At 44.1% G+C, this 11,377-nt stretch overlaps 1 protein-coding gene across 1 annotated transcript; it reads right to left on the minus strand.

Moving 5' to 3' along the window:
* Nucleotides 1-1,315: 1,315 nt before the first annotated feature.
* On the minus strand, nucleotides 1,316-3,853 carry LOC9268519 (uncharacterized). The gene is made up of 2 exons (XM_026021976.2): nucleotides 3,038-3,853; nucleotides 1,316-2,490 (listed from the first exon to the last, which is right to left on the minus strand). The coding sequence occupies exons 1-2, from the start codon at nucleotides 3,787-3,789 to the stop codon at nucleotides 1,539-1,541; spliced, it is 1,704 nt and encodes a 567-aa protein (XP_025877761.1). The 5' UTR covers nucleotides 3,790-3,853; the 3' UTR covers nucleotides 1,316-1,538.
* Nucleotides 3,854-11,377: the final 7,524 nt, after the last annotated feature.

Here is an 11,377-nt window from a genome sequence, read left to right on the forward strand (position 1 = left end):
GTTCAAGTTCAACCTGCTGTTGCACACAAGATTGTAAGTTTTTACCATGTAATTACTACTAAAATAGCCTCCTATGCTTTCTTGATTGCTAACACATCTCTTCTTGTAGCATTCTCCTAAGTCTGGCCATGCTATTACAGTAGCAGCAGCAACTCAAGGACCACCAAGGAAAAAACTTCAAGTTAGGAGGCCTACTTCAAGTTAGGAGGCTGACTGTGGCCTGATGACATATATAGATATTTTGGTTGTAATGTCAGATTTGTGACTCTGATGACAAGTTTCTTTTGGTTGTAAAGCCAGACTTATGGCTATTGGCTAGTGATGCTTATTTTGGTGGTAATGCCAAAGTTATGGCTAAGTGATTTAATTAAGTTGAAAAATATTCACTGGTTGAAAATGTTCACTGAAGCATATGCTGCCTTGTGCTATTCCAAATAGCCTTTGTGATTGATTTATACTAACTGCACACAAACTTTATTGCACAAAACATGACCATCACAAATTGAGAAACATGCTGGTTCAGATAGCCTCCATGACATATATCAGTACTGATTACATGCTAGTACACTGCATATATAGGAAGATCACAGCTTAACATATAACCCCAGAATTACAAATACGCATGCTACTAATGCATACATAACCACACATCTTTCATTCTCTAATGTATTAACTAGATTAGCATTTCCAGTATCCTTTTGCTTCCCCATTACTCCCATATGTTCCTTGTACCTAGCAGTGTTGGCCTCCATCTGCACCTTTGCATCCGTAAGTGCAGATCGAAGCTTTGCGAGTGCGCCTCGCTGCCGCGTGTGTGCACACCGCCCTGCAAGTGCCGCTCCACCATGCGAGCGCCGCGCCGCTGCGCTGCCGCGCGTGCGCCTCGCCGCCGTGCGAGCGCTGTTTGCTGCACAGCCGCGTGTGTGCCGCGCAGCCGCGCGATCATCGTGCCTGCGCAGCGCCGCGCTGCCGTGCGAGCATCGTGCCGCGCCGCAGAGCCTCGCCTGCGCCGCCGTTCACCACGCCGCCGCGCCGCCAAGCTCCGCCTCCACCGCTATTGTTAGGGGTTTGGGTTGGGGAATTTTTCACGGGAGAAAGGGAGAGAGAGTGTGTGGGTGGGGGAGGGGAGGGGTATTTTTATGTTAATGCCACATCATTTGCCACGTGGATGTGCCACGTCGGATCAAACGGTAAAACCAGCCGAAATTGGTCGTGGGGGGGGGGGAGGGTGGGTTAAGTGTCCGGATTAAATAGTTTAAGGGGGTATTATGTCTGGTATTATAGTTTAGGGGGGTACAGCGTACTTTCGCAAGAGTTTAGGGGGTAAATCGGACTTAACCCTTATTATTATAGGTGCCGGTTCTTTATAAGAACCGACACCTATGTGGTGAGTACAAGTGTCAGCCTTTACACTTTATAGGTGCCGGTTATTTAAAGGAACCGGCACCTATAGTACCATATAGGTGTCGATTCTGATGATAGAATCGTCACCTATAATATTATAGGCGCCGGTTCTGGAACTAGTCATTGGTGCCGATCTAAAGGTGTTGGGCCTGAAACCGATACCTATTAGAACTTAAGAACTGACACTGAGGGGTATTTTTGTAGTAGTGTTCAGTAGTCCACGAGCTGACGGAGCCACGCAGCTTCTCCGACGAGCGCACCACCCACAGCTTAAGCAGCTGTCTCGCCGACTCACGCCACCCCTCTATACTGTACCTCTCCCGTCTCTTCTCCGCCGTCTCGCCTTGGCGCGTCCCAACCGACGACCGCGCCGCCGATCTGGCGGCGGCGGCAGCCCCGCCTGTACTGCTCCTTCTTATTCTTCTTCTTCTTCTTCCGCTGGCACTCGCCGTCGACGGCGACGTCTTCTCGACGCAGATGTGCGCGGCGCCGTGGCCGGACGTCAGGCACACCTGGTACGTCCTCGACGCCGCGTTCCTGCGCAGGCGATCCATCGCCCTGGGCAGCAGCCGCTCGTCGACGTCTTGCAGCTGGCACGCGCCGCCGTCTCGCTCCTCCTCGTCGATCACCTCCAAAGCGCGGCTCTGGTGGTGGTGACCATATGAGCCGCCGTGCTTCTCGCCGTCGTCGTCCTCCTCCTCCGGATCCGGGGTGTCATGGGGGATGAACAGCATGCTCAGCTTCATGTTCAGGGGCGGTGGCAGCAGCTGTTCTTCACGCCCATGGTCGTCATTAGGGGATTGATCAGTTGTCGGCGCCGGAACGTAGCACTGCAGCTGCAGCGCGATGACATGCTCCGGGTACGTGGTGGACAGCGGCGTCGCCGGCGACGGCGACGTGCCCATGTCGTCCAGGTGGCTGTGTTGGTGTTCGGTACAACAGAGCGGGTTTGGACGATACCACTGGGTGAGGGTGGTGTGGACGTCGATCCAGTATTTATTGTGACCGTAAGGAGAGCGTGCCACCCACGTCAAATCCTGGGTTGGCAGCTGAATGAGCTCTTTCCTTACCTCTTCAGCTGCAACCCTGAAAATTTTCAATTAAGCAATAAAAAAATAGATAAATAAATAATTAAAGAAGCCTATGCTTTTATTTCTGAGGCCTCACTTAGCTTGGATAATACTGCTTTTGATTCAACTAGAAAAGAAGCCCACTCAAATATGCACAGGCAATTTATTTACCATTTTACTGTTTAAAAAAATATTAAAATAAGTCATATCTAACTATATTCATTAGGGAAAAAGTTTGTCGCCGTAAATACGTTGGGCAAATGACGTTACAAAATATTAACTGGCGGTTAAGATATGTACTCCCTCCGTCCCAAAAAAAAAAAAGACAAACCCTAGTTTCCGTGTCCAACGTTTGACCGTCCGTCTTATTTGAAAAAATTATGAAAAAAATTAAAAAGATAAGCCACACATAAAGTATTAATCATGTTTTATCATCTAACAACAATAAAAATACTAATTATAAAAAAATTTCATATAAGACGAACAGTCAAACGTTGACACGGGAACCCACGGTTTGGCTTTTTTTTTTAACGGAGGGAGTAGAAGATTAAAGAATTGCTGACCTGAAGTGGGACGTGACAACTGACTGCATACAATCGATCATGGTGCCAAGCACGTCGGTACTCTCGGAGAGGCGCATCATGAGCCCCACGCTGAAACTCCTCGACGGCGCCTCAAAATCCTGCACGACGAACCCCACCATGGCTTCCACCCCGCGCTCCTCGAAGCTCATCGGCCGCGCGCCCACGTAGTATAACCTGCTGCCCCGGAGAGCCAGGTACCTCAGCGTCTCGCCGGCCATGATACGGCCGATGAGAGGGTCGTCGAAGAACGCAAGCCGTGGCCGTGTTGTCCCGCCAAGCTCGACTAGCTTCAGGAACTCGCTCGCTCCGTCCGCGACCCTCTCGAATCTCCGGACGTCTGAGCTCGACGACGAGTCGTAGCCGCCGATGAGCGCCGAGACGACGTACGACCTAGCCGCGTGGGCGACGCGTCGCGGGAACGAGGACCGGCTCACCGCCGCCGCCTCGTCCTCGACGGCGCGCTGCTTGCGGCGCCGGCGCCGGAGCGCGCCGTCGCACTCCTCCGTGGCGCGCTTCAGCCTGCGTCGCCACCGGAGCAGGGACACGTCGGTGACCGGCCACCGCGTCGAGAGGTCGAGGACGGCTTCCATCCTGCTGTGCGCCATCTCCAGCCTCTCCATGCTATTACCCCTCATCCCGTCGTCGTTGTGGCTGCCGCCGGAGACCAGCCTCGACACGACCCTGTTCAGCGTTTCTCCCACGACAGCGGAGCTGATCATCTCTGCCGCCATACTGCCTTGATGTAACTGTCTTCTATCGGCGATCAAGTTAATTACTGAGTGAAAATCTATCTGCCGGAGGAGACTCGTCAGGGAGGAGTTAATTTATATACTGCTGGTCAAATCATGAGAGTCTAACCTACCGAGAGTTTTTACATTTAACCCATTTTCTACTTTTTATTTCACGAACCAAATCCCCTGAAAAATTTATTGTATGACAAAAATTTTATATCTACCATCGCATAAGATTGGATTCGCTGCAATACCATCACTAAACTCGGCTTTGTTAGACTCTCAACCAGAACTTATTTGCCAAAATACCATCCGAGAAGAAAATGCCCCTAGCTCTTCTGCTTTCTCCCTCCATCCTCAAGAGTTCGCCGACAGCCACCGGTGTCATCTCGCCGACTAAGACATAAGCACTGCCCTCCCTGTCATCCCCGTCACCCATCCTGCCTGCTTTTCGAGGGCTTTGGCCCCTGTGATGCCATCGTCTCTGTCGGCATTGACGCCTCGACGCGCCGCCACTACTACGCGATTGATTTTCCTAGACTCTTTGTTTCCATGTGGTCCATAAGTAGAACCGTACGAAAAAATTGAGGGAGCGGCGCTGGGTGTCCCCTGCACGGAAAAATCGATTTTTCTGTGTGGGCGTCCTAATCCAACCACACGGGATATTCTTCCCTCCTTTCCCTCCCACCCACTTCAAATTTTTTCTATCTCTCTTTTCCTTTTCCCCATTATTCCCTCCCAACCACTCCCCTCTTCTTTTATTCTTTTATCTCTTCTCCCTCAACCCTCTCTCTACCTTATCTCTTCTTTTATCTCTTCTCCCTCAACCAGCCAGGGCGAGGTGGCTGAAGGGCGCGGCGGCGGCCGGGCCGAGGGGTGACCGGGCGCGGCGGCGGCCACCGGGACGAGGCGGCGGCTGGGCGAGGCGGCCACCGGGACGAGGCGGCAGTCCGGCGCGGCGGCGGCCTGGGCGCGGCAGCGGCCGGCCCGAGGGGCGGCTGGGCGAGGCGGCGGTCGGGTGCGGCGCCGACCTGGGCGAGGCGGCGGCCGGGCCGAGGGGCGGCGAGCAGCTTGGCGGGCGTCAAGACCTCGCCGAGGGCGCCGACCGCATGGCCCTCGCCGTCGACGACCACGAGGCTGTCGCCGACGACTTCCGCGGCGCCACCTTCCACCACCGCCACCACGCGCTCGTCAAGAACGCCTACCTCCCCCACATCCTCGCCGAGGGCCGCACCGTCACCGTCCGCAACCACCTACGCCGCCTCTTCACTGACGGGTGGCGGCGGTCGGGCGTGGCGGCGGCGAGCAGCGAGGCAAGGCTTCGTCGTCCGCTCGTCGTCCTCCTCCTGGTCTTCGCGTGCGGCGGTCAAGGCAGCGATCTGGCGGCCGGCGGCATTTTTTGCTTTTTTTAATTATTTTTGGCCTTTTTTGTTCCGTGCGAGTGGTATAACACAACCGCACGGATAATCGATTATCCTATGCGATTGGACCACCCGCATGCGAAAATGCCTATTTTCCTAGACGATGGGCTGCGTGCGGGCCGGACAACCGTACGGAAAAATCAAAATGCCCGTTTAGAAAAATCTTGTTTGCAGTAGTGCGCTCCCACCGTCGATGAGTTCATCCCTGTCAACCCACTTCTCGGCTTGTTTGTCATCACCGCGTGCGGCTCGACGGGGCTATGGAAGAGGCTCGAAGTCCGCAAAGGTGGAGACAGCGACGGAGCTCCAACGCGGCGAATGGCATGGGAAGCGGGGAGGGCCGGGAGGGCATCATCCCCCATCATCACCGGCGAGACAGCACTAGTGGTGCGGCGGTGGAGTTGGCGGTTGGTGCTGGCGAGATTTTGAGCCGTTGGAGGATGAAGAAAGGAGGGGCATTTTCGTTCCTGATGGTATTTTGACAAAGAAGTTCTGGTTAAGGGTGGGATTCTAGCGAGGCCAATTTTAGTGATGGCATTGTAGCAAATCTAATATTATGGGATGGTAGATATGCAAGTGAGGGGGTAGATCTTGGCACTAGCTAGTTAGCTTTGCACGGCGTGTTTACGGGGGAATGCTATAGAGTATAGACCGGAGTAATTATGTAGTCACATCAGCGTTTATGAGGGTGTCTGCGTTTAGATATGGGGAGGCTCAAAAGAGTGTTGGAGGGGGTCCACTACCGACATCTCTCTACAGTACGTTGGACGTCAAACAAAAAAACAACGAAGGGAGTATTATTACTTAGGCTAATTACCCAACCAATTAAATAGTTATACATAAAAAAAATTATTGGACGCGCGTCCATTGTGGCTCGGCTGCCGTGGGTACCGGGGCTTGCATGCATGCTAGGATCATCCTATGATATTCCTAGGACTGGCGCTGATGTGCACTACGGAGGGGGTGTTTAGACAAAGGTTATCAGTATCGGGATACTAGGTATTATCGTTTTGCTCAAAGTAATATTGGATCGTAGTATCGGGATACTATGAAATTTTCTTTTATTAAGTTTAATTAAAATTTATATTAATTATATATAGCTATTCTATATAAAAAAATGTAGTAATGATATATATCATGCAAATAGAGACATTTATCAAGAGAAACCACATTGGTTTTGATATATTTAATTGATTTTCATATAAATTTGAGCATATTTAGTTACATTATTTTCAAACCATGTTATTTTAAATAATATTTTGTAGTATCGTAGGGTTCGTAGAATCGGAATACCACCTAAGATTTCGTAGGATCGTGTAGTAATGAATAGTAGGATCGAGATACTATAAAAATTAGGATACTAGGTGGGATCGGTATCGTTTCGGCTTGGAAGGATCGTAGTATCGTAAGATACCAAGATACGAATTGGGATACGGACAACCTTGGTTTAGACCAGGGTGTAAAGTTTTAGCGTGTTACATCGAGTATTATATAGGGTGTCGTATGGGTGTTCGGACACTAATAAAAAAACTAATTACAGAATTCGTCAGTAAACTACGAGACGAGAATTTAGTAAACCACGAGACAAATTTATTAAGCCTAATTAACCTGTCATTAGCAAATATTTACTGTAGCACCATATTGTCAAATCATGGAGCAATTAGGTTTGAAAAATTCGCCTCACAAATTAGTCACAATCTGTGCAATTACTTATTTTTAACATATATGTAATATTTCATGCAGGTGTTCAAATGTTCGATGTGACAGGGTAAAAAATTTTGGGATGGATCTAAAGAGGCCGTGAGTACAGTAATTCTCACTTCTCAGTAGACGCTAGTGCTGCCAGAGCTAGTGCTTTCTTCAAAAGTTAATTTGCACGGAAATGGAGTGTTAAAAAAAAGGAAAAAGAAGAGAAGCCTGGGCTGCTCGATCGCCGGAGTTGTTTTCTAATTGTCCTGTAATATTACCCATATGGAGTAAACTACTCCCACCATTTCATAATATAGGTCGTTTGAAATTTTTTTCCTATTCAAACTTTATTAAATTTGATTAAATTTATGAAAAAATTTAACAAGATCTAAAACATCAAATTACTTTCATTAAATCTAGCATAGAATATATTTTAATAATAAGTTTGTTTTGTGTTAAAAATACTACTATATTTTTCTATAAATTTGGTTAAAGACTAAAAAAATGTCAAAACAACTTATATATAACTTATATATTATAAAACGGAGAAAGTAGTCACCATCATTTGAATTTCACATGTTGTCATGAAAATAAAATTTCTTTGTCCATGCAACTCGAAACATTACACTGATAAATTAGCGATAGTAAAAAAAATTTATTACAAATCCCATTTAGTAAAACAAGTACTAATATGAGCTTTGTTATATTTATGGGTTTAGTAAAAGAGTTACTGTGGATGGAACCGTGTATAATTTGTATTTGTCATAATTTTTTGATCCGTATATATATAATTTGTAGGTGTATTTTTGTCACCAAACAGAATAGCGTGGTTTTTCACCCAATTAATCAAATCGGTGAGTAATTGTTTTTTACTTGGCCAGTTGGCCTTGTTAAAGGTGGGGATCAAGTAATTGGTTTACTTGGCCTTAAGAAAGGTGGGGAACGGAGGGGGCAACGCAAACCAAAAAGGGGGATACCAAAAAGGCGCGATATGTAAGATATATCCATAGTTTTAAATCAACGTATGTTTACATATATGTTTCATTCTATTATATTTAAAATTTCCATCTCAGCACCATGTACTCAGGAATTGTGTTTGAGGTCTATTTCTATAATAATTTTCCTAAGATGTGTATTTGTAAAATAAGATTTTAAAGAATTAATATTGTAAAAGAATCCAACCAATTCAACAGCGGGGTTTGCACGCTAGAATATTTGCATTGAAATCCTAAGAATGACATTGATGTGCACAACTAGTACTAGTACAATGAATCTACTCCACTTACCTACTAGTAGTACTTTATAGTGGGTGCTAGAGCTTCTAGTTATTTCTTCAAAAATTTACACAGACATGATGCGTAAAAAAAAAGAAAAAAGTGTTTTTATTTGTAAGTCCTCTAGATTACGGTGCATACACTAAACTTGCACAAAAATATATAAAATTGCATGTTTAATATATATTTCATTGCTTTAAATGAACAAATGTATACGTATATTTGATTTTATGAATTTAATTATTTTACGTTTCATATAGGTAGGGTCGAACAAATTTTTTTCCCTTATTTAAATTAGAGCACTCTGGCCTCATCCCAACGAAAAGGAGTTCACATGATTGGTAGGCCTGTGGTCTTTGTAAAAGTTTGAATTTGACCATAGAAGGATGGATAGTGTTTGCTGTCCATGAGAGCAGAATGAATGAGCGGAATTATTCGCTGTCAACATGGTAGACTGAGAAAATTTTTGTTGACAAACATTCAAACATCTTCTCTCCAACGGAGACCCTTGATCTTCCTGTTATATGATGGGTGCCCTTCTTAATTTAAATAGAGCTGTCGGTGATAACTATTCATGACTCAAGAGTGCTCCACTGAAAGTCTGAAAGGCGAGGGCTTGGCTGCAATTATCATGGTGCTGCCTGCCTTTCTCTGTGTAAACTAATGGAAAATCATGCAAGCAGGATGGACATTAATTATCAAAGCTAGTCCAAGTGGTGAACTAATGTTATAATCCTATCTTACTATAGAGTTATCCCCCACTAACTCCTTAAACTTAACATACAAAGATGCCACATCATCATCCACTAACAATCATCACATTTAAACATCATGCAAATATACTATATCTTTATAGTTTTTCAAATATAAACATGTTAAATTATCATCCAACATAATTCAATCTTACTATAAAGTTATCCCCCACTAACTCCTTAAGCTTAATATGCAAAGATGCCACATCATCATCCACTAATTAACAAGATGCCACATCATCATTCACTAACAATCATCACATTTAAACATTATGCAAACATGATATATTTTTATAGTTTTTCAAATACAAACATGTTAAATTATCATCCAACATAATTCACATAATGTTTCAATATATATCTTTATTGTTTTATGATATCCTATATACTTATATAGTTCATCATCACTTAGTTAGTGCTTAAATGATTAATCTATGGTCCAAATTATCTTTCTCCTTTTTTCCTCTAATTAAGTCATATCACATCAATTATTTTTAGCCTTTAGATTATTAATCTACGGTCCAAACTATCTCTCTACTTTTCTTCTTCCATAAAGTCATACCACCTTACTTTTTACGTTTGAATCACCATTCTACATACTATTTAAATCTAAATTATCATAAATCACATTAATTTACTTAATCTGATGTTATCTAGCTATCTTACATGTTATTTTTTTTATTGTTATCATACTAAATTCCCGCAGTAATGCGCGAGGTTTCACCTAGTTAAAGTTCAATTTTAAGACCGATCGGGGTACAATTGTTGTGCCTTGAAAAATACGAGTGTGATTCGTGAAAAATTATATAGGTCAAGGTTACTTTAAAAAATGGGGATTCACACTTCTGCATGGTCTTATGGAGATTAAAGATCTCTTTTTAAGTTTCTGCAAAAAGACTGTGGGCAATGGTAAAAACATTTTGTTTTGGGAAGATTGCTGGCTGGGCAGCAAGCCTCTGAACCTACAGTTTCCAGATCTGTATGACCTGACTTTTTCCAAAAAGATAACTCTAGCTAAGGTAAAAAATCTGGGTTGGGACTGTATAAAATTCAAAAGGACCTTGTATGGTGATAGACTGAAAACCTGGGGTGACATTAAAAAATCTTGTGAGGCCCTGAAGTCAGATGACAGAAATGAAGACACAATTAGGTGGACTCTGACTAAACATGGAAACTTCACTGTCAAATCTTTTCACAGAGCTTTGAGTTTACAGAATGTTGATTTCCCTCATAAAAAACATTGGAATTTTAAAGTGCCTTTGAAGATTAGAATTTTCATTTGGTTGGTCATCAAAAATAAAATCCTCACTAAGGATAACCTACACAAAAGGGGTGGAGGAAAGGAAACACAAAGTGTCAATTTTGTGATAGGGGAGAAACTATCCAACACCTGTTTTTTGACTGCCTTCTTGCAAGATTAATCTGGAACATTGTGATTTGTGCTCTCAATCTGAAGCCTACTCTTAGTAGGCAGCATATGTTTGGGGCCTGGTTAAACAATTATGGTAAACAGATGAAAATAATGTTAGTGGTGGGGATTGATGCTGTGTTCTGGGCAATCTGGAAAACTAGAAATAGAGCATGCTTCGAAAATAAACTCCCTTGCGATCCCATTGATGTTGTGTTCTTGACATGTCACTGGATTGAAACGTGGGCTGTGTTGCAGAAATCGGAGGCAAATCAAGAAGGGTTGCTTCTGGGAGCCAGAATAATAAGACAAGTTGCAAGTGAGATTTTCAACTCAAAGTTTGGATGGTACACTGGGACGAGAAGACCGAAATGATGAAGACCTCTGGCTTCGGAAGAGCTGTTTTTTTTTTTTGGTGGTGCTGCATGATCTGCTGATTACTGATTAGTTTGTTTAGTGCTCTTTTGCTTCGGATTAATGGAAGGCCATTTTGTCTCTTTGATGTTTGAAGCTCTCCTGTAGCCTTTAAAAACTGGTCCTGTTCCATATCTCTTGTCTGTCTTTTAGTCTGTAAGCTGCTCTTCTCTTCTCTTTTCTTTCTAAACTTCTGTAAGAGACTCTGTTTCATTTCTGGTGACTAGTAAGTGTGCACGTTAAACATTCATGGTTTTACACTAAGAATTGAGTACACCCTATTTCAGCTAATATGAAGAAAAATAAAGATGGATGAGATTATTTATACTGTTTGGAAGGTGCTATATTATTATATCCCTCGTTTTTCTGGAAGGAATGGATCACAAGAAAAATATGTGTGAATGTATGAAAACCAAATAATAGAGAAAATTACAAAAAAAGAAAATATGGCATTGTCATCAACAGAGTTGTCCTCCAGCTTCAATTTAAAAGAAAACTGCAGCCCGATAAGAGGACGAATACTAAAAGCAACTTATTTTATAAAGTAGTATTTCATAGTATAGCAATAGTACCAAGCCAAGCTTTCATATTAAGGCCAAGGATTAAACCACATTTCAATTGGACACAGTA

The sequence above is a fragment of the Oryza sativa genome, chromosome 12, assembly GCF_034140825.1.
Source record: "Oryza sativa Japonica Group chromosome 12, ASM3414082v1".
NCBI classification, from domain to species: Eukaryota; Viridiplantae; Streptophyta; class Magnoliopsida; order Poales; family Poaceae; genus Oryza; species Oryza sativa.

Bases quoted from the DNA above. Each gene is read 5' to 3' on its own strand.
- LOC9268519 (XM_026021976.2), bottom strand. From the start codon at position 3,789: ATGGCGGCAGAGATGATCAGCTCCGCTGTCGTGGGAGAAACGCTGAAC. The intron at 2,491-3,037 runs GTCAGCAATTCT...GAAAATTTTCAG, and splicing joins GTTGTCACGTCCCACTTCAG to GGTTGCAGCTGAAGAGGTAA.